Source organism: Diuraphis noxia, unplaced genomic scaffold (genome assembly GCF_037042655.1).
Source record: "Diuraphis noxia isolate RWA-SAM2 unplaced genomic scaffold, SU_Dnox_SAM2 contig0002, whole genome shotgun sequence".
Classification (NCBI taxonomy): domain Eukaryota; kingdom Metazoa; phylum Arthropoda; class Insecta; order Hemiptera; family Aphididae; genus Diuraphis; species Diuraphis noxia.
In genome coordinates, this window is record NW_028301712.1 from 55,429,271 (window position 1) to 55,454,013 (window position 24,743).

The 24,743-nt window shown below is 27.8% G+C and overlaps 3 protein-coding genes across 4 annotated transcripts; 1 reads left to right on the top strand and 2 right to left on the bottom strand.

Moving 5' to 3' along the window:
- Positions 1-6,190: 6,190 nt before the first annotated feature.
- On the bottom strand, positions 6,191-9,816 carry fs(2)ltoPP43 (female sterile (2) ltoPP43). Its single transcript, XM_015519397.2, has 6 exons — positions 9,444-9,816; positions 9,196-9,321; positions 8,599-8,813; positions 8,370-8,522; positions 6,621-6,676; positions 6,191-6,457 (listed from the first exon to the last, which is right to left on the bottom strand). Exons 1-6 carry the CDS (start codon positions 9,582-9,584, stop codon positions 6,312-6,314), a joined length of 837 nt encoding a protein of 278 aa, XP_015374883.2. The 5' UTR covers positions 9,585-9,816; the 3' UTR covers positions 6,191-6,311.
- Positions 9,817-9,926: 110 nt separating this feature from the next.
- LOC107169606 (uncharacterized) lies at positions 9,927-15,693 on the top strand. Of its 2 annotated transcripts, XM_015519402.2 has the most exons (9): positions 9,927-10,545; positions 12,231-12,334; positions 12,398-12,659; positions 12,716-12,944; positions 13,009-13,230; positions 13,299-13,586; positions 13,650-14,162; positions 15,199-15,395; positions 15,458-15,693. In XM_015519402.2, exons 1-9 carry the CDS (start codon positions 10,357-10,359, stop codon positions 15,569-15,571), a joined length of 2,118 nt encoding a protein of 705 aa, XP_015374888.2. In that variant the 5' UTR covers positions 9,927-10,356; the 3' UTR covers positions 15,572-15,693. The 2 variants fall into 2 exon arrangements, with proteins under 2 accessions (XP_015374888.2, XP_015374887.2); XM_015519401.2 differs by having other exon boundaries at positions 13,299-14,162.
- Positions 15,694-15,995: 302 nt separating this feature from the next.
- CtsB (Cathepsin B) lies at positions 15,996-21,876 on the bottom strand. The gene is made up of 6 exons (XM_089218734.1): positions 21,537-21,876; positions 21,257-21,472; positions 20,991-21,191; positions 16,655-16,799; positions 16,444-16,560; positions 15,996-16,374 (listed from the first exon to the last, which is right to left on the bottom strand). Exons 1-6 carry the CDS (start codon positions 21,678-21,680, stop codon positions 16,169-16,171), a joined length of 1,029 nt encoding a protein of 342 aa, XP_089074860.1. The 5' UTR covers positions 21,681-21,876; the 3' UTR covers positions 15,996-16,168.
- Positions 21,877-24,743: the final 2,867 nt, after the last annotated feature.

A 24,743-nucleotide genomic window follows, 5' to 3' on the forward strand; every position in this document is an offset into this window, starting at 1 on the left:
TCTAGGTTGTTAAAAATCTGTGACATAAAATATACACTCTTATTAATAAAAACAACTTTTATTTTTAAACTAGGTGTCAATGATTCTGAAAATTCACATATTTAAAAATGTATATTGAAAATATTTATATTGTATGATAAATTATATATTTTGATTCGATTATACTATGACTTGATAAAACGATTTGATAATTTGATAACACACAATATAATTTGTAACATTATTTATTGACTTTTGGAAGGAAAGGGTTTGTTAGTTTTACAATTCCTTCCCAATATTTAAGCGAAGACATATAAAAGAAGAGATTACTGGCTTAGCATTTGCCACTTTTAACTACCGATAAAAAATACCAGTTCTGTCTATATACAATTTATAGTAATAGGTTTTAGATGTTAAAATTTATAATAGTTGTAATATAGAGTTATAGCCTTTTAGTTAAGCGTCAGTAAGTTGGCTTTGGTGGTAAGACTAGTATTAGGTGATGTTTTACCTAAAATTTTGAGTACCTTTATCGTTTTTAGCTCATCAAAAATCTAAAAAATTAATCTGTTCTTTCTTCATTTTTTATTACTGAATATTTTTATTAAATTTGTATAATACAACATTACAACATAAAATTTAAAGTAAAAAAACGTTATTATTGCCAAATAATATATTAATAACAGGAAATTGAATGAAATCATTTTATAACATTGTGTTGCACGTATACAATAATACATATAGGTATACATAAAAGTCACATGCATGAGAGTATTCACGGATTAGGTACACCTCACACCTGGTTAAGTTGTATACTACTTACATTTAAATCTGATAGCGGGCGTGTTGTATAGGTAATTTCGGTACATCGGTGTATAGGTGGCTTTTAGGTGGTATCCACAAAGGCGCTGTTATCGGTAAACGAATTTTAATATATCAATATTCATATGTTATGTCGACAATAACGTGTCAACACTGTCAAGTATCTGTGCGGACTACTTGCGAGTAGGTACATAAATAGCTCAATACAATTTATGTTTTATGAATGATTAATATAACTTTATCGTGTACGAACTTTAGGAAAATAAAAAAAATCACCTCGTAAAAATAAAAATACGAGGTGTGGCAAATAAATAACGAGAATTTTTAATTTTATAACATTTATTTAATATTTACAATGATTAATACACCCATGCCTTCACAGTACTCTCCTCCGAGTCTAACACACTTGGTCCAGCGTTCTTCCCATTTCTGGAAGCACTCCTGGAAGTCTCCAGAAGTTAAACTCTTCAAAACCGTTGTTACGGCACGTTGAATGTCCTCCAAATCCTCATAGCGATGTCCTTTCATTGGTTCCTTTAACTTTGGAAATAGCCAGAAGTCCAGTGAAGCCAGATCAGGGCTGTACCGTTGGTGGGGGAGCGTTGTTATGTTCCTACTGGTCAAAAACTGTTGAACTTTTAATGATGAGTGTGCAGATGCATTGTCATGGTGAAGGACCCAACCATTTTTGGCTAATTCCGGCCTCATACGAGACATTCTATGACACAATCGCTTAAGAACTTCAATATAAAATACTCCTGTCACTGTTTGACCTTGTGGAACAAATTCTTTGTGCACAACACCCCTAATATCGAAGAAACAGATCAGCATGGTTTTGATTTGACGTTGCATCGTCTTGCGCTGATTCTCGACTTGATGCAAAACGTGATGCCCATTCGTACACACGTGGTTTTGATAAGCAGTCATTACCAAACACACGCTGTAATTTACGAAAAATTTTGGCCGTTTTTTCACCAGATTTCACCAGAAACTTGGTGACGATTCGTTGCTCATTTTTCACGTCACACATTTTTGTACGTCACGACACTACACTACTAACTTTAAAAAATTGGAGAGCACAAAATATAACACCGATCACTATCAAATTTGGCAGACTTGTGTATTACCTCGTGAACTTAAGGTCAACAAATTTTCAAGGTATTAGTGTTACCACTATAGGAGATAGAAACAAATTCTCGTTATTTAATTGCCACACCTCGTACAACCAAACACGTCACTGTTTAGACTCTTATACAGTGTACAAACGCTAATTTAAAACAACATTAGTTTGCGAAGAGCCATGAAATTTGGATTTTGACTTTTTAGTCAGTTGTAAATTGTAAAAAGTACAAAACTGCATAGAAATACACATGCACGTGTTCTCTAAATCTTTTACTCTTGATTAAATAAGTACGTGCACAATACTAATTTTCTTAAATAGCAACCACCAATTCAATGTCCTCATGAATATCATTATCTACTAAAATTTTTCAAATATATTTTTATACACTTTAGACAAAAGAATAGCTTCTCCAGTTGAAAATGTTGTTTAAAAATACTGTAAATTGTGTATATTTTTAATAAAGTTTTAACAGTAAGTTAGAAAAATATCACCTGAGAAACATATATTAATGTATTCAGTGAGTTAGTTGGTGCTGTTTTTTTCTGTATTTTATTTAATTTGGAATAACTCAAATTCTCTTTTTGATATGGTTGTATTATAGGTATGCAATTCAATTTAAATCATCTTTATGACAATCATAAGCCGGTTTAACATCATCAGTTATATTTTTGCATACTTTAGTCTCTAAAATAATAAGCAACCTACTGCATAAAAAAATTAAATACCACTACTTGAGAATGTATTAAGAAAGATACTAGACAGATATCTGAATTTGATTTAACCGTTTAAGTGAAAGAAGAATCAAGTCATCGAAATAATATGGATTAAAAAATGAAAACCCTAGCTGCGTATAATGTAGCAATCATTATTATTATTTTTAAGTTTTCACTATATTTAGAACTGTAAGAACATAATATTTATTCTGAAATTTTACTGGACTAAACTCAATTTAACTTCTTAAGCTTTTTAAAACAACAGCTGAAAACCTTATCTATAATGGTGGTCGAGATCATAATTTGTCGTAATGTTATGTGACAATGTAACCATAATATTAAAATAAGTTATAAAATTAAAACCAAGAATCATTTTTTTTTATGTCTAATGTCGAGGGCATGCCCTTAACGCCGTTCCCCTGTTTACATGGCAATAAATTATGAAACGTTAAATAATTATAAACGAAAAAGTTTTTTTTTAATTTTCAAATTGTATCTTTTTTGAGTTTTGAATCAGTCTTCCTTAGGTATTAGAGTTGACATTGTAATAGATGAGTGTAATATTTGAATTCAATGATAGAAATCATTGCATACCGACTATGAAAAACAATTCTGAAAGAAGTCTGTCTAACTTTTTGATAACAGAAGTTACCAAACAATTATTACTTTAATATTGATATTAAAAAAGTTTACAATTGTTTGTATTTTCTTTCCCCCTAACTAGAAAATACCGTAGAAGTCAATGGTGAGAAAATTCCTCAGCTAGAAAAAGTAAAGAATAACATTTTTATAAACGTTTGCATTTTAAAAAGTGATTAATGTTCATCTATACTTTGTACCGTATAACTGTACTGCAACCTGTATAATGTTAAATAACAAATGTAAGCCATTAGGTGTCCGCTTTCAATTAATAATTTTATATAGACGCGCGTAGTCTGAAACCGTATATAATAATAATATATAATATTATTATATTATAACTGGGCGGCGAGGAAACGCGAGACTCGAATATACGATGCTGCCAACGCCGCTCGTCTTCCGCGTCCGGTCGCAGTGGTGCATCGTTATAGTGTATATACCTATACATAATTAGGGTGTGGTAAAAAGTCTCACTTTCCCCTGTATACCCTAATATTACGCGATTACGACGATGTTGATAATAACATTATAAATCGTATACAGAAATATATTTTTTCTTTAGTGTCAACAATTCTAAATTTCTTACAAGTCATACAATAGCTTAGTACCTAGCAAGTAAGTATATCAATTACTATACGAGCATATTCAAAAGACGTATATGTATGTATAATTATAATGAGCGTGTGCAAAATAATTTATACCGACATTAATATTATGTTGATGTTCTTAAATTAGGCATAATATTTAGTTATATGCTAATATTAATATTTATATTTGCAAGTTAACGGATTTATGAAAATTGATTTTATGGGTATGTATTAGTGTTTAAATTAATTTCGTTTCAATGATTTATATGCTTACAGTTTTGTTATTTAACTTATTTCTTACTGTTAAGGTTTATTAGAAAAATTTAATTTCAATTACCTATGTGAATTTGTTGCGACTTAGATTGTATCCTCGTATACACGATCTAAGCCCGTGTAAATTATGAACAAATAAATATCATACCTAATACCTACTTACCTTTTAAATGTCTTAATATTTGTGGTGTATATGGAATTATTATTATATTTAACAAACATAATGATGATAATAATGCGCAATTTATACCTACTAAATGTACATACCTAGCAAATAAGTAAGTTAAATCACTTAAATCGATATATTATCTATTAATCGGATATTTTATATGTTCAATAATTATACCTTGTACGTTTATGATAGGTGGTTATGAATTTCTTTTGGTTTTTAAATAATATTTATAGTAGGTAATTGTATACGTATACCTAGCAGTTAAAATGACTTAACAGGGGCCAACTGAAATGTAGCGGCAACTGCCAACTAGGCACTGGCAATGATCGCAAGAAATAATAGCCCAATCTCGAATAGGTACACGTCCGCCGATATTTGTACGGCCGCGGAAAATAAACGCCAACACCGGAAACGCTCGTGTAAGCGAAAAATAAAGTCTTGCTGCACCGCACTGCCATAACTACCCCACGACGATGGTTCGATGTCTCATACATATTGCATATACATATACAGATAGTCATCCCATGGGAGGGCGTGTGCAATAAACTTCGGTAATTTGACAACTTTGGCGGCACACTCGAAAACACGTTTTTTTTCTCATCCCTGCATGTAGGTAAGACACACACACACACACAACATGAACGTGTATTCCACGTATCACGGATGTGTCATGTACTTATGTGTATGTATGACGTATGTACCTATGTATGTATTTGTGCTATATTTGTGCCTTGTGAAGCGTGATATCGTGTACACGAATAAACGGATGAGATTATATTGAGCCATGCATGGAGTAGACGAAAATTATGCCTGTATTTCACCTTTTCTTCTTCCAGCATTGCCCATATAAACGATATTAAAATTATTTTTAATGTCCTTATGTATAGTTCAATAACCGTCGACGTTCGTCTGTTGTCTATGGGTAATATGTATTATTTTTAATTTTTCTACTACAGACCTATACGCATATTTACATTTTAAATGCGTTTTATGAAATTCATATGTACTTATAGATACTCAGTCTCAGTGGGTACTACTTACAGAATGAAAATATAATGTAATAAGAGTACCTATCTAATTCCAGTATACTAGCAAGTATAGCAATACTACTACATACCCACCACGTGTTCACCGATTAGGAGAAAACGTTAACAATTAAGTACCTAATTTAGTAACCAAATAGATTTAAAGTTTCAAAACTATTTTTGATAGATACATTCTGTTTAATACAATATTAATATTTCAATGATATTATCTACCTATTTTTTAACGATACTCTGTGTTTTAAAAGCTGTATTAATTATGGTTGGATAAAAACCACAAGAAAAAATGTATCATTAAGCCAATATTATGTTTTAATTCTCTTTGTTGTAACAATTTATTTGAAGCATATTTTACAGACATATTATTAAAAGACTTATTATTACATATCGCTTAAAAGATATTGCAATGGGTAAATCCTTGCAAGACACCTTGTATGAAGAAAAGTCATATAATTTTAATAAAAGATATTCATGATATTAAATCTTGGACATTTTCATGAAATATCTTATATGAATTGTGATTTTCTATTTAATATAAATAATAAATTAATAAATATGGCTAACTAATAACTGAAGAAGTTTAAATTTAAAATTGAAGATTAAGAAGTTGAAGTCTTAATAATATGTCAGAAAATAACACTATTGTATCATAAATTACTAGGTACGTAATCTAAAATCCTCAATTTGAATCAACTTGATAAATAATTGATACAATGGATTACATTAAGTTAAAAACTAATTTAATAGGCATAGCTCCTGATTGTATTTGTTTATTTTGAATATTACACATAATTCAGGAAAATTAATAACTACTATTATATCAAAATTTAAAACAGTGGTTAAAAAAAAATTTTTTTAATAGCTTATGAAAATATAAATTATACTGCAATTAAAATTAATAATATATATAATCTTGTGAATACAGCTGGCCCATGATCATAAATATTTATCTTACAGAATTTAATCATCTGAATCATTTGTACTTCCAGAACTTTCATCAACACTGTTATAAAAAAAATGTTCTTCCGCTTTCACGCGTTCTTTATATCTTGCAAAACGTAAATCATAATCTTCAATATTTTCTTCTGCATCAGAACTGCTATCATCTAAAACAAATATATTATTACAAAATATAATTACAATTTGACATATATGATATATTGCATTCTTATTATAACCCACATTAAAACTGTTCTTTAACATAAACAAACTATTTAATAAGTTTTATAAAATTCAATAAACATGATGAATAATAATTAATGTACTCACCATTTATATTCCATTGTTTTGATTTCAAAATCAGATTTTGACAATAATCATCTTCACTGAAATATACACAAAAAAAATATATTAATAATTATTATATTATGGTGACACGGAATTATCAAATTATCTCTGAGACAATTTATATTCTGGACTAATGTAAACGTACTAGTACAATTTATAACTATAAAAATTAAACTAGTATTTTATAACTCGCTAAATTGAATAAATTTTCATTCTATACCAACAACATACCTTGGTTCATAGACAGATTAGAAGTTGAGTCAATTTAATTAATTCTACTTCCATTAAATAAAAACATAATTATGAACTAGACTACAACAGACAATTAAAATGAGGAGGTGTACTAACATGTTGGATGAGTATATATGAACCTTCATAATTATACTCTGTTCAATTTAAGAATACTCAATTTTGCACATACCAAATAAGCTTTTATGTTGTCTCAAGACTCTCAACCTACCTAATGCTGAATTAAGCAATAATCATATGTCGATCATTTCAAGCAAAGAATGGACAGTTTGTTAGCTAGGCACTAGTAGTAGGAATAGATGCACAGTTTCAACACATTTTAGTCCGTCAGCTTGACCTTTCTTAAACTTAACAGAGTAAGAACAGATAAATAATTTAAAACAAACATTATTAATTTTCAAATGGATACAAAAAAATTGGTGAAGAAGCTCAGCGGTATGAGTGTACCTCTTTGAGTAGATTGCTGTAAGGAGTAAGGATATTTTATGAATTATTTCTATTTCTATCAATGAAATTGTGTATAACAATTATTTTTGTCAAGAGAATCACATATATTATTAAATAATAATTTTATCAGATCGTGTAATATTATTGTTAACTTATAATATACATGCACCATTGATCTGTGTAAAATAAATTATTCTAAATATTATTTTGAAAACTTCATGGTGTATACGGTATAAAAATTACAAGTAACAAAAAATGACACGAAGTTTCAAATTTCCTCCTACTGTAAAATATATTTTTTGAATTATAACAAAATAATTAAACTTGTCAAAATCTGAACTTCTAATATTTATAAATAAAATTGTTACTATTTATTTTCAATATTTTTATTTGCTGGAAAACTAACTTATCAGAACCATCTATTATTTTTTTTTTTAAATATTCTAAACTCTAAAAACAAATTTCATCAACATAAACATATCACTATTTCAAACATCTTTAAATAAATAGCTCAAAAACAGGCAAAAAGAGGCAAAATATCAAACTATATCATGTCTAGAAAATTTTAATCTTAATTATTGATGAAAATGTCAAGTACCTATGCTTATTTAATACAACATAAAGACAAAATCCATTTTGACATAACTGATATGCTTCATTTACTTTTATATTGTATTTTTTTTCCCCTAAATTATTTTGAAAATTACTCAGAAATTATTACTTTTGACCCCCGTTTTCCATAGAAACCACCTTCCTTATTGAATACTTCAACATTTTTTTAGTATAAAAAATTACTTTTTGAAAAATCAGCACATCGTACTTATAAATCTAATAAATTCATAATTTTGCTCTGAATCTAAAATTGAGCCAATTATTTGTTTGAATATATTTAAATAACAGTTGTTTAATTACTTTTAGAATATCTAAATGCTATTTTTATAATATAAATTCAGGTAGTAAAATGTTTAACTGCTAATGTTCTTTACTGTCTAATATATTAATTCTAACTATTATGTATTTTATACATAAAATTACTCATTATCCATTTCATCCTCGTCAGGATAATCATTTCTCCAATTCCCTTCATCATTGGAATCATCATCATCTTCACAATGTGAGGAATCATTATCAGAGCTTTCATTATTTTTACAAATATTATAAAAATTTTCTGAATCTAATCCATGTACACTGAAAATAAAATATACAATTTTAAATTATCCTAAAGGGGGTAAAATGAAGAATGACAAGCAATTTATAATGATACCTATCAATATCTTGTATATCAATTGATTTATCATCATTATTGAATGCATAATACAAGTCATATACATAGTCAACTGAAATTCCTTCATCTATTAAGGGCTTGCCATTATCATCTACTTGCTTAACAAAATCAACGACTTTAATTTCAGCATTTTTTCCATCCATATCTTCAATTGGTACTGTGTCTTGTTTAACAGCTCTGAGAGTATTAACTAGCTAAACAAATTTATTTAAAATACTTAATATTATTGATCATGAAATAATTAATAATTATTGTCAACGTGCTTTCAAAAGTAGATACCAACCTTTAAAATATAGAGATAAGCCATATAGCTGTTTATTTAGAAACATAATTAGTAGTAAAGCAAAATTAGTAGATTGCATGGTATTATTTATATTCGAAAACCGGCTATTATAGTGCATATAGCAAAACAGCACCAGTCTTATGTTTACCCATCTTGAATGCAATCGAAGAATTGAACACAGCGAATGCAATTATATTTATTTAGGTATTTTTATTTATAATTGTTTTTACTGAATAAATTGCCAACTTTATAACTTAAGAAGTAATAAATAATAATTATAATTTACAACAAACCTTCAAACGTTCTGCTTTTGAATGTTCAACCACATCATTACAATTTTTGTTTTTGTTCATCTTTGTTAACGCTTTTACAGATCTTTCTTCTCGAACTTCTTTCAATATTTGAGATAAGTTTTCATACTAAAAATAAATTTGAATTGAATATAATTATAGAAAAAATATTAAGCTGCTAAATTAATATTATTAGATAGGTTTGAATCTTATAACTATCTGACAATTATAGTAGATCATAAAAAACTCACTTCATCTTTTAAAGTGGCAGCAAATTGAAACACACAATCTCTATTCAACTCAGTACCAATAGTTTTCAGTTTCTTATGTGATACTACAATTGAATCAAACGGATCTTCGTTGTGACGCCTTTTAACCCGAACAAACGCCATACCTATTGCTTCTTACAAACTTACAGTAATATTGTTCTGTGATTAGTGCGATTGTAACCAAACTAATTGCGTGGTCTGCACGACTTGAAGTATAAACAATAATCAATGTTCAAAATAAATATCTGAAATCTCAGTGATGAATGATTGAATTATTAGAATATAAATTATAACCACAAAAGCTATTAAGCATTTAAAATTTAAAAGTTAAAGTTTTCAAGACATTAGACAACATGAACCTACAAGCACAGACAAAACCACGGTAAAAATAAATTGGTGTGATATCAGGGATACTGAATACTGATATTGTATTGTATTAACAAGTAACAACCAACCGTGGGCTTGAACACTTCAGGGGCCAGAGGGGGGAGCGTGAAATACGTTATCATTTTAATAATAATAACAACATATTTTATTCAAATATCAAATCGCGGACTAATAATCATTTCAAACTGACGAGAATACTTGCGATTATTAGATAATATAAATATATATAAATATTCTGAATATTCAGTTTCAATATTCTCTTTGAGAGACAAAGAGACTTGAAGTTTTAAATTTAAACTTTTTATACATAATTATTCAAAAGTCTAAATTTATTAAAATCGTTAACATTTTGATTAATAATAAATAAATTGATAATTTACACTTCGACAATGAATAATAAGAATATTATTGAGCTTAAATATTTTTTTGAACTAGTTTTGAAGTAATTTTAGTTTCCAATTTAATGTTTTATAAAGTTATGTCATAGTTCAGTAAATATAAATACATAATGGAACTCTCCTTGAATTTTGAACAACTTCAACTAAAATCTGAGTATTTACACACTAATTCAAAACATACACACTTTCATAAGGATAGTAAAAATGAATTGTTTGTTTCATGGGACGATTGTGTCGCGGTTTTATACCCATTAGATAGTTTATCTGAAGCTAGTATTTGGAATCTAATTGAACCAGTGGTAAGTTGTTAATTATTATAAAATACATTTTGTCTCATTAAAATGTTAAGAACCTAAAATAGGTTTTATATTTATATACCTAGGCAATAAGAACCTAGTTGTCATAAAGTGTAATATTAAACTATTAAAGGGATTTTGATTGATTTATAATCAAAATAGTCAGGGATTAAATTGTGGGGATGCAGAGATACTGAGTCCCTCTACTTCTATTGTCTGTTATAAAGTGTCCCCTTTAGAAAATTATTTGTAAGGTACGCCAGAACACTCCAATTATAATCAAACATCTCTAACATAATTTTATTCATTTTTATGTATGTTACATTTTTATTTTTATTTAAATTCATGTTATTTTGTATTAGAAAAAACATTTACTAAAGAAAATATAATTTGTGTTCATTTTTAAGTTGTTATATTTTAAAATAGCTCTTTATTAAATAATGTAAAATTAAATTTCGTAATTCATATGCATATATAGAGTGATTCACCAAGCAGGATCACCGTTCTTTTTTTCTTTAATAATGAAGTTATTCAAAATCTGATTTTCGGAATCTTTAAATTTACTCAAAAACCATATTTTAAAATTCTTGAGATTTGTGTACCTCTTAAGGAGTGTTCTGTGGTGATAAAAAATTTTATTTTTCATACAAAACCCCCCTTTTTTACTATAAATTATTTTGCGGACAATTCTTTTGAGAAGTTTAATGTATCAAAATCAAAATTCAAATGAGTAGTTTCTAAGTTATTAAAATGTTTGTACTAAGAATAATAGTCCTTAAAAATCATTTCAAAAGTATAAAATACATGTACTCTTGAAACTAGAATTTATAATATTTAGGTTGTTTTGCAAATTATTTATGTTGATAGATTAATATTAATGACTAATATTTTCAAATCTACCATAGACCACATATAAACCTAAATCATAGACTTTTTATCCTTAGAATACAAAGTTAAATAACTCAAAAACTACTCATTGAATTTTGATTTCAATACATCGAAATTCTCAAATAAATTATCTGCTAAATAATTTAAAGTATTAAAGGTAGAGGTTTATTTTAAGAACTAAAGTTTGTATCGCCACAAGACACTCTTAAAGTAGTACAAAAATCTCAAGAATTTGAAAATTCAATCTTTGAGTAAATTCAAAGATTCCAAAACTCAGATTTTGAATAACTTCATTATTAAAGAAAAAAAGTGGTAGACATGCTTGATGAATCACTCTGTATATAAGTTAAATGTAAATGTGTCATTTTTTAAGCATGCTGGCCCCACCATATGTAGACTTTCAAGCTCAATATTCTATATTTTTATGATATGACTATTTTTTTGTCTGGGTGATTTCTTTAGTTTTCATTAAAGATAACCACTACTAACAACTTAATGTTATGAAAAAAAATATTCTCTTTCTCTCTGTTTATACATTTCATCTTATTCTCTATTCATTAGATATTCTACATAAAATGATATATGGAACATTGGAATAATTAAAATATATTGAGATATTAGTTCCCCCTGGAATTTTTTCACACTTTTATACATGTATACCTATATTTGATATTGACATAATTATATTATTTGTAATAAAAACCAAACATAACTGTGATGTGTAAAAATGATCATTACATGGTCTGATATTTCAATAAAAAAAATAAAAATAATATAACATATATTTTGATTTTTACTAGATTGTGCCAATAAGTAATCCAATAATATCAATACTAACTTTTAACTCAGAAATGTATTGTATTGATAAAATCGGATCTATATATTATCTAAAACAAGCGCAACGGTAATATATTTAGTATTCACTGTAAATTCTTTAACATTAATTTATTTTATTTTAATGTTTTAGAGATTCTCCAGACTTATTTGATTGTTCCTTGTCTGCTCAAGTTACTCAACAGCCAATGTCCTGTAATTATGAGTGGAAACCCTGCTATTCTCAAAAATGTCCATGTGAAATATTTGGAGCGACTTGTTATTCAGATGGAATTGCTGTAATCATAGCACTTGAAGAATGGATAATAATACAGATGTTAAAAATTACTATAAATGATAATAATGAACCAATTATATTGAATACCTGTAACAAACAAATTAGATCACAGAAATTGGTAATAAAATAGAAAAAATATTTAAATACAATAATAATAATTTCATGTACAATTAGTTTCCATTTGTAGTTACTTCTTTTATATCTTGTACTTGGAGGAATTGGTTCAGTAGCCAACGGGCTATAGAACTCTTCGGATCAAATGTAATTGACAGTCCTGATATCTTTATAATAGCAACAGAAGAGTCAAAAGTATACTGTACAACATCAAATGTGACCAGTAAAAATGTATCATTGTTTTTAAATAGTCCACAAAAAATTGTGCATATTCAATTTTGTGATTTTGGTAATAATTTTGATATTGCCTTTATTTATCTTTTATATTATTACATAATTTTGTTAATTTATAGAACCTAAAAAATTGCTGTTAGTGTCATCTAATGGAATACTTATAATCATACACTGTGTAGAAAATATTCATCCATCATTCATTTACCTGGCTGTTACAAAAACGATTGCTACATTTATTATTGGCCATACTGTGATCTTAAGTGATAGTGTCAATTTATTTCAAATTACAATGGATAAACAATTTTCTAAAATAGCCAAACAAGTTGTAACTAAGTTGAAAGGTACCTATTTTAATTTTAAAAAGCTGTATTTGTAATATATTTTTAATGTTCATATTTTTATATTTTAGGAGTTATATCATTATGCAAATTTCACTCCAATTTAATTATTGCAATGACTCGATTAAATAAAGTGTATAAACTATCTTCTAAACTGGAAGCTATCACCCAGGAAGAAGAACTAAAGTTTAAATTTAATGAAAAATCAATTTTAGAAAATATCAAAACTCTTTGTAAAAATATAGAGTCCTTAGAAGAGCAACATGAAAATATGAATAAATACATAAATGCAGTGTCTATTGTTGCTCGCAAAGATCTTGTTGCTCAATTTTGTTCATTAAACATTTTAATCTATTCAGGTTGTATTGTTAATTCAATTTTATACGAGGTTTCAACAAATTATAAAAAATGTTTAAATGTAGGTTCTAAAGCTGTGAAGTTAGGAGGTTGCCAAGATGAATATATTTTTGCAATCAAACTTTCCATAGACTGTGAATGGTTATCATTTCCGTCTTCAATTTGGCAACTTTTGGTTCGTATTACCGACAATAACAATTTGTCTTCAAATTGTGGCCTACATTCTTTTGACGTTGATGCATTTAACAAAAATCATCCATTAATGGTGAAACACCGGTTATTAGCTATAATTGCTGAAAATTGTACATCTGGTCTAGTACACTGTGAATTGGTGTGTCAAGTACAAAATGATTTAATTAATCAGTGTTTGATTATTCCGTTGAATCCAATCAAATTGAATTCGTTATATTTTGTCAAAGCTGAAAAACGAGAAAAAATATTGGTGATAAATCCTTTAGAAGATAGACATAAGAGTGTTTTTAAATTTCCAGAAAACATATCTTTAGTAGATTACTTAACTGTTATTACAAACAGAAATAAACATAGAATATCAAAATCATTTTATAAAAATATTATTGGTAAGTGGTTTAATAAATAAGTCAAATAAATTAGTGGTTTCCTTTGCGTTAAAATATATTTATCCCTATGCTCTAAACCTTATGATTTTTGATTTTAGTGTGACATGTTAAATATAGTATTAATAATTATACAATTTGAGTCAACTATTTTATTTCAAAACTTAAATATTGAGAGAAGTTTTATGTGCTCATTATCAATACTTATTATTAAAATAAAGATTTTTAGATTATAAAAAAAAAAATTAATTTTGATGTTAATTATCTCTAACAAACGCATAGACATATTATTAATATTAATAGATCTATGAATAACACATACAAATAATCTGCTTATAATTACTTAAAAATAAGTGAATCTATACATTCATCGTTACTGTCTGAATTTAAAATAATGATATTAATGAAACTTTAAAAAAAAAAATGTAAATATTGTTTAGTTATCATAGTTAAAATAAAGTATATATTAGCATAAATATAGTCATTTTACACATGATTAAGATTATTTTATGTCGAGCCATGCCCACTGGAATTTTATCTATTTTATATTTATTAAAAATATTAACATAATTTATGTTCACATTCTATTTGAAAAAGTAACTATACTCTGACCAGAGATAATGCGCCGCATGCCAACTAAATTTTGGTTTTTCTACGCATCCTTATGTGACACTCAACCATAGTGGAACCTGTTTCGAAAACAGGGTGACATGAAAGGATGTGTAGACTCACTGGACAGAATATAGTGATGTTCACGCATCATTCATTAAAAATAAACATTTTTATTTTTGTGAAGTTTCCCTGGCATGTATTATAATATAAGCTTAGGTATTTAAAATTACAATTTTTTGACATTTATGTATATCAGATAATAATATGGTAATTAAGTCAGAACTATAGATTTTAAAAGTACAGTACAATAACAATTTAAAAAATATGAACATAAGCACATAAACAACGTTCTTTCCAAATACTGTTTTATTGTAAAATGTAAATTGTCAAGCTTTAAATAATTTTGAATAATAATTTTTTACTCTAGATAATATACCAAAAACATTATATTTGAATTATTTTGGTAAAATAATCTCAATGGTTTTGGATGACAAAATTACAAAAACAATAATCCTGGAGTGTCTAGATCAAGATGCTTTGATTGCAGTTCGTAATGGAATTTTTAGTGAACTTTCAAATGACCAACCAGCAATTATAAAATTGTCAGTTCTTGCTGACATACAAGTAAATATTTCTGTTTATTATTTATAAGAATCAATATAATAGTTTATTCATCTTATTTTTAGAAACAACTTTGTTTACTCGAAGAATTATCAATTAAAGATCGTCAGAACAAACATATTGTAAAAGAAATTAAAACTAATATTCAAAATCAAATTAGTGTTCATCTACCTGTGTAATTAGGATTTTATTTAGTTAAATATTAAAAATGCAATTTTACTTTTCAATAAGCTTACAAAAATAAATATTCTGTTAAATTATTACTTCTTTGTTACAAATACACAATATTTAAGTTTTACTATTTTATTTGTAGAATATTAAATATTTATCATGTCTTTCTTATAGTAAGTAAATATGGATTTTATTCATTGAACCAGCCTTTTTAAAATAATGATTGTTTTGTCTGCATGTCTGAGTACCTGATAGTTTTGCTATAAAAAATATAAATACTAAAAAGCAACAAAATAATTTAAATTCTTGTGATTAAATATTATTGATATTAATTAAATGATTAAATTCGGAAAATTCAAAACATCATTAGTACATTAAAAATAAAAATCAGTTATAGCCTATAGGTATATAAAAATAAATGAAAATATACTCTTATTTGTTTTATAATTTATTGTATTTATTCAAAATTAACTTAGTTAATAATAGTTTATAAGCTCTAAGTATATAAAAGAAATAATAATCATAATTTGTTTTTACTTGTAGTAAATTTTTAATTAAATATTAAAGTTGGGATTTATAAGTGTTGAATCTGAAACAAGTGCAAATTAAGCTGGTAAACCAGCATTAATTTGTCCTTCAATGCCACACTCATCACTTCCTCTCAATATTTTGAAAAAGCCATCGCTGCCCCAATCACTGTTCCAAGAATTAGCTACCAACCAGTATGGTATTTTACCATCCTGAACACCCCACCCAAGGATTCTAATTGCATGGCCCCCAAGAGCTTTACCAGCAACATGTTTATATACTCCTACAAATGAAAGAAAAAGTAGCAATTAGTTAAAACTTAAATTATTGATGATTAAAAATAAATACTAACCTGTTCTGTAACTAATAAAATCTTCATATACAGTAAATGCCCCTTCAACTGGACCATTAGTATAAATTTCTTGTCGGATTTGGTCAACATCATTTCTAAGCGAGTATGCCGATTTACCTGATATCCAAAAGATATTGTAATTGTCAATTAACAAAAATATACTTTAAACAAATATTAGCATTTTTTATTAGATTGGATTTGGATTACTTACCACGGTGCAAATCTTGTGCATATGGTATCTTGTATCCATCTTCACATTTTTTAACACAAGTAGGAGTTTTACCTCCTTCTTTACATGGTCCTCGAGTACCATTCACATGATGTTCACATGGAGCAATTTCGTATGGAATACATCCCTAAACAAAAAATGAATAATATATTAAATAAATTTTTGAAATTGAATGATTTTATACCAAGTTATAACCATAAATATTGAAAAATATCCATTTAACTTAATAACAATTAAATCAATTTATTGTGATTTTAAATCAAATATAAATTAATTAATTAATAATAAATAAATATTACGGAACATTATAAATATTCAAACTAAATTTTGGAGGCGCTTTTTGTGTACAATTTTTGATGCAAAGCTCTTATTCCTATTAGACGGGCTCGTTGTCCATGACACAGTATTGATTGTATGGTATGTTTACTATATTCATTGAGCAAGAACTTATATACATATGATATAAAAATTGATGATGTAAGATGTAATTGATATATTGAAAAACCTAACTCCCGTAGACAGAAGGATGGTGTTGTAATTTTTAAATGGGTATGTTAATAAGAAAATTTCTTATATATAAATTGTGTGAGCTAAAATGATTTTTTATAGGTATTATTATTTATTTTATTGTTTCAAATTGTTATTATTATTATTATGTATTTTAATACCTTTAATAGTATTTATTTTTATAATTGTATATTGAATTACATAAATTCTTTATTAAATTAATAATTTAATAATAATAGTAGTCATAAATACAAGACTCTTTGATTCAGAACTTTTTAAGGGGATTTTTAAAGGTCCCCTCCTGCATACAAAGTCTGCACACGCCTATCAAGTTGAATGTTTTCTGACAGCAAATGGGTAATTTTAATTTTAAATAAAGTAACCAACTATTGAACTACAATGATAACTGTAGGTCTGTAGGCAAGATTCATTTAGTTATTACTAAGACGGATGACTTGTCGCTCTAAAAAAGATCTAAACATGTAAACAATTATGCGCATAAAATTTTTTTAGTGAATTTATTTAAAATTATGAATAAAATAAATAGCATGTAAAACAAGTCAAAACAATCATATATTTTGTAACATTGCCAAATAAACATAATATATTTATTTTTTTAATTTAATATTTCTTCTTCTGGCACAAAAAAAAATAATAGTCATAGTTTAGTTAAAAATAATTTTGCTCAGCAAGCGCTTCAAGGAAAAATGTATGTTCGGCTCCCGCGGACAGTCAAAAATCATATAATACAACAAAAATTTAAAGTAAATAATTCTTTATCCAAACACGAATAAAAATGTTAGTGTAGAAAAATCAAAAAAATTATTTAAGTTAAATAATATGTCTTTAAAAGTTTAAAAGTGCAAAATAAAATTTCAAAACTAGCTATGTAAAAGCTTGAAACTTATTTGTTTCATACTCTGCTATTTTTATCACTGTGCAAAACAAATATGCAAATGCTACAAGCTCTCTGCCCTAGTTATCACTCATCAGTTAATTCTATCAAATCTCACTAAAGAGCAGGCTGGTATAATAAGAGTCTTGCTTGCTTGCACTAGTTGCACGTTGCACCTATTAACTTTAGAATGTTCAAGCCTTGTTTGTTTTTTCTCTTTAGCCCACGTGTAACATAAACAAAATACATGTATACAAAATCATTTTTTTTTTTATTATTATCTTTGAGCAAAATTACCTATTACAAAAATTATAGAATACAATATTTTTGGGGGTAAGACATATCGATTAGTCTAAATATTGTCTCAAAACAATTTATGAAACGTTTAAGTTTGCATTTATTTTTATTTTTAAAGTTTCATAAAAAGTCAAATATGTAATAATAGTATTACATTGATTATTAATACTAATATTTAAAATAAATGGTAATAGTAAAATTTAAAAGCGATGTGTCATACCCTGATAAATATAATTCTCTATAATTTTTGTAATTGGAGATTAGGTCACCTACTCAAAAGTTACAAAACTGATTTTACGTGTTTGATCTACCGTACGGATTCGTAACAGAAAACAAATATTATTGCGCTCATATCCTCTTAAGGCAGGGGTCAACAACTTTTTTGACGGAAGAACCAAAAACAATATACAAAATTTTTCTAATTTTAAAGAGCCATTTAAAATTTTCGTAATTTTTCAAATATAATTTTATTTTTAAACTTTAAAATAGCTATAACAATACAATTTTACAGATTTTAATTAATGGATTACATCAAGAGAGATACATAAAGGTTTAAATCAATGGGAGCATTAGATTTGCTCGTCTTTTGAAAGTTTAGTTAAGTCTCGCTCATAAGTTGTTGTTTTAAGTATCAAGTTGTTATTAAGTAGGTATTATTTCATATTTTCAAAAGCAACAAAAATAATATAAATTTTTTATATTATAAAATATTGTTTTTAAACATAAAATATAATTTTTACGTGTGGAACTGGAGAGCCGCAACTTAAGATCGAAAGAGCCAAAGGTAGTTGAGCCCTGTATTAAGGGGATGTAACATTGACAATAGTATTCTCCGTTTAACTAGTCGATATTTACATGGCAAATTTACTCTTACAGTCCACAGATCACGTGTGCTTTGATAGTATAAAAATTAAAGAGAATCTACCATTTTGAAACATGACAATATATGTATAAGAACATTATCTATGTTTTATGTGGGTTTTTGCGATAGGTAGTACAGTTTTTTTAACAAGTTTTGCGTACCTATATATCAAAATACATAAATTAAATATGCTTATTACTCACTTAAACACTAAACCAGGGGTTTTCAACCTGTGCGTCGCGGCTCCCAGGGGCGTCGCCGGTTATTATTATCAAGGGAGCCGCGTTCGCAATAGAAACTAAAAATAAAATTTCGGCGCACCAATACATATTACATGTTGCATGTGTGAGATAACCGTCGAAATTATTATTAATGTATTAATTTTTTAATTGTATGTAAAAAAATGTTTCCTATTATTAATACCTAATTACATGTTTATCATCAAATAAAGTTAGATTAAAATTATTATAAGTAATGTAAATTTGTTTATTTTAAATGTTCGTATGGGAGCCGTATATTTTATTTCAAAATCAAAAGGAGCCGTGGACCCAAAAAGGTTGACAACCACTGCACTAAATTATTATAAAAAAAAACCACTTACAAAACACAGGTAATATGTTCTTAGTTTCTTACCATCAAGTTTCATAAGAGGACAAGAGGTCGATTAACTCAAATTTTTAATCTAATGAAGATTTACGTGATCTGCTAAGCGTAAATTTGGTATAAGATAACAAATTACGTCTTCTTTATACCGTATACTATAAGGCTTATAGGACTATATGTACTAACACCGTGTCTTGCATAAATCCGGTAAGTGCAATAGTGCAACGATAAACATAACAGCTTGTATTTCACCACATCAGACGCTTCGTAATTATAAATGCAACTATTAAGTGGAGACTCAGCCCCCCAAAAAATGTGTAAAACCATTTCTCTAAATAAAAGATTCAATAGTTTCTTAAAATATTGCAGGGGCCAGATCATATATACTGTGGTATTTTCGCCACAGTAAGGGACTTGCAGATGACATGTTCGATATGGGAGTGGTACCTAATATAAATAAAGTTAGGAGGACCCCCAAATCTTTCATTACGGACATTCTTGTAAAAAGTTATTTAAAGATTAATCAAAAAGTATGTGCGGTAGGCTAACGTCTTATAGAAGCATTAACTAGCATTTCCATGATTAACTGTTGAGTTCGTTTTAAGTCATTGATAATCGTCTTCTGAATCGATTTTTAAAAATAATTAGACTGCAGGTCATACGCGCATGTACCTATACGAAACAATGCAGCGGGTCGTGGTCTTTGTAGAAGAAAGAACGAATATACTTATATCATAATATTATACAGAATTAAAATTAATATTATTATATTAATACTTTATAGTATAAAACGTGTGTAATGGTATATTTTCATTGACCAGAAGCGGTTTTTGATAAGGTCGAATCCATTATTTTATTAGGTAGATATATATATATATATATATATATATATATATATATATATATAAATACTAAATAACTAAATATATTTACTTCCAAGCTACCTACCTTGTCCTCTTCTAAATATAGTAAATTATTCCCTACTTAATATTACCCATATATTTAAAAATCTGCATAAATAAAATATGTAGGTATATATAAATTATTTAACTACTATTAGGTAGGAACATATAAAAAATAATGAAAAATCGATAAAATTTGTTATAATTAATACTAATTTAAAGTCAAAGAATTGAAAGAATTAATAATATTACCATTTTAGATCCATATGGACCTCCGCTAACAATGCCTTTATTTTTCCAATAATTCCATGCTGCTCCTGGGAAACCTCCATTGCATCCGAAACCACACGTCCAGCAACAGGAAACTAAATTCTCAGCCGAAAAATGGAAATGTTTAGTGCCTTTAGAATGAATGCAGACACGGTCTGACATAGCTTCTACAGCTCCAAAAGCCTATAAATATTGATGAAAAAGTTAAAAAATAATTTCAACAAATAAAAGATTGAAAATTGATTTACCCAACAAGACCCGCATGATCCTTGGTCCCTGACTTCTCTGATAGTTGGGCAATTCGGCCAATGTTCCCTAGCATCGAAATTTTCCGGCAGATCGGTCGGTGCGTCGGTGTAAGACAACAGTTGTTCCAATTTCGGGTAATGCGCGTTGCTCTCGTGCACACCCATCAATCTTTTAAAATAAGAAGTCGGTGTGTCCTTGTGAAAATTGCGGCCGGCCTGAAATATAAAACAACAATATTATACGCAAACCATTATGACAACGGTTACATTATACACGTACGGTCCAATAAGATTGTATCGAATTGATGTGATCGATGAACTCATCCGACAACGGATCCAGATCGACGCGGATCGCACCGTCATCACTACGTCCAAAACTGAATATTAATAAGCCCACGAGCACGAATATTATTGATTTGATCATTTTGTAAGTTTAGTCTTAACAGTCGTATGTCCGTTACTGTACTGCAGCAGTTATACTGTAGGTAGGTATGCGGCGCGACCTATAGCGACGAGTTGTGACCGAGGAGTGAGGACTAAAGTACCTACCATAGCAATGGATGATTAATGTTCTGCGAACATAAACGTAACAAATATTATGTGTATACGCTTTAGAGGACTTTGGTTTACGATAAAACGTAAACGTACGTGAGTTAACGGTTCAACGAAAGACTAAAGAGGGAAACGTGTTTTCATATGTTATAGATAAAAAGATTGTATTCATACAATGTATATGTACCTATGTGATATGATATATAGGTACATATAATATATTTAATGCCCTAATGTTACGATCAGAGTTTTTCATTCAGATCAATGATAAGTATATAGCCATATAGGCACAGAACATAATTGTTGTAACCGTCGCACACGATAACCTTTGGACACTGTACGTATATATGTAATAATCGACCTTAATCTGTTTATCGCACCGACAGATCATAGAGTATGTCCTGTAACTCTAGTGCACCATCGTCGTTGTTCTTCACGGTTTCCACATGTTTCGGATGTTTTTTGATTTCTAAAGCAATTTTTATAACAATATAATATAATGTACCAATTTTCGGCGGTGTGAGGGGAAAGAGATATATAACATAATTATTGTTATTATTATTATTATTATTATATAATTTGTCCAATAAACGTAATATTTGACGAATTTTCTGTACATCGCATAACATATAGGTGGTTCTGTTCGAAATAGTGAAGCACGTCATCGTCATTCATATTATATTTACTCCAAAGGAAAATATATAAGACATATTTTCTCCTCCGTTCCATTCTGCGGATACCTACGCATTAAATCAGGAGCCTAAGACCAACATATCCTGTCATTGTTTATCAATATTTGTGAACCGGAAAATTTAACGAAATCGAACACAATGTATATAGCTGCTCGAGCTAAGCACTTAGGCAATTAAGTGATAAAAGTATTACCTATAGCTATACTTTTAAAGTTTGAATTTTAAAGATATGATTGCTTTTTCATGACTGCTTAATTGTTGAACTATTTACTACCTATTCAGGTTTAGTGTGTGTACATTTTCTGATTTCTCCTCTACATATAACGTGGCTTTGTGTACTTAAAGTTTTATTCTAATATTTATGTAATAGGTACATCAATTATCAACTAATTTCTATGCATAATGCCTACCTGTATATTCATCCATGGCGTGTAAATATGTAGATTGTAGATCGAACACGATAAACAATAAATATTATATTATTACTATGAAGATAAAATAACACAGCAATACACATGTTCTATCTATTTAATAACGCGTACCCTGTACAAAGAAATTATGCGTTATATATATTTTATATAATTAATGTGTTTTAGTTTATGTTGATGTATATAATAATAGTCGTATTAACGTCCGTCTGCAGTGATGTTCCATATACAGAGGGGAAGGGTCATAATAATTTCTATCTACGCATTACTTTTTTTCGTTATTATTGTTTTGATACTATAAAAATGTTATAATATTATTATGATATCATAATATACTGATGTTATTTATTTTATAATTTAAAAACATTACATTTTATCTCAATCTATTAAACTTGGCGATTGTAACATTATGTATATGTATGATGGTTGTATATAGCTGGCTATTATTTTAACAAACTCATAAAATGTGGACGAGGGCTGTGTCAAATATTGAAATTTAAAAATGATAATAACTCGTTTAGTGATTGGTATATCGTAAGAAATTTAAGTAGGTATAAACTCAAACAATGCGCTCTTACCTTGATTACTCTACGATTGATAATAATATCTAATTCATTTTAAAATTAAACCTTACAGCATGAAATCTGTTCTAATTGTTCTAACGTACACAAATTGAGTGTGTTGTATACGATTAAGACAATACCATGTCAATGGATATGATGGGTGTAATATCCTAACAAGAAATATACCTATATCTGCATTCTATCGCCTCGAAACAAGAATATTACACATTAGCCGAAAATCATAATAAGAAAGAAATAGTTAATATTTCAAGAAATTATTATATTAACAATATCTCGTCACATTGCAGGTATATGAGATTATACAAATGTTGAAATAACACTGTCTTACCAAAGAAGGAGGCATTGCTTTGATTTTAAATTATTCCTATTGAATGTTACTAATTTACTATGTTAGTTCGGAGGTACTTATAGGTACACATAATACAATATATAGGGTCTATTCTATAGACTATATACGTATATAGTAACGTTATATACATAGTATAGACGTATAGTCAGTATCAGTGGCGCCGAAGTCCTAAAAATCTAGTAGGGCGAAAAATATTTCAAGAGGCCCAACATCTTAATATCGGGAAAAATGGCATACCGTGGAGAGGAAAATGGTCAATATGAAGCGGCCCTATCTCTTAAATTTTCAAAATATGTCGGGCTTTGGCCCGACCTTTATATAGGGTTCGGCGCCACTGGATATAAATACAAATAAAATAATATTTTTTGAAAAATCACATGTGTGTTGGTAAAAATTTATACGACATTAATTTTACAAAGTTTATAGATGACAGAATGAATAAAAAAAATTGCAGGAATAATCAATCGATTTGATTTTGTAAAATTAATTTCATTTATAATAAATAATAATTTACAAGTGAAATAATATTATTTCTAATTGTCGTCGACCGTCGTGAGCGGCACAATACCTAAACCGGTTTTCTAAATTGATATTTTATCGTAATATTGTTTTATTGATTTTAACATAGGTAATCGTGTTCCTAGTTAAATTTTCATTTTTTCAATACTTATGATTAGTTTCAAAATCTATTAAAAATAAATATTTTTAATTTTGTTTTCATTTATTTACATTATGTTTAATATTTTTCTTTTAGATTTTAATGATTACCATAAAATAAATAATTTTTTTTTTACATTTAAATAATTAACACATGTTATATGAACCGTTAATGCTTTTTACTTTTGTACTTGGGTTATATTTTAATTTCTGCGTACAAGCAAT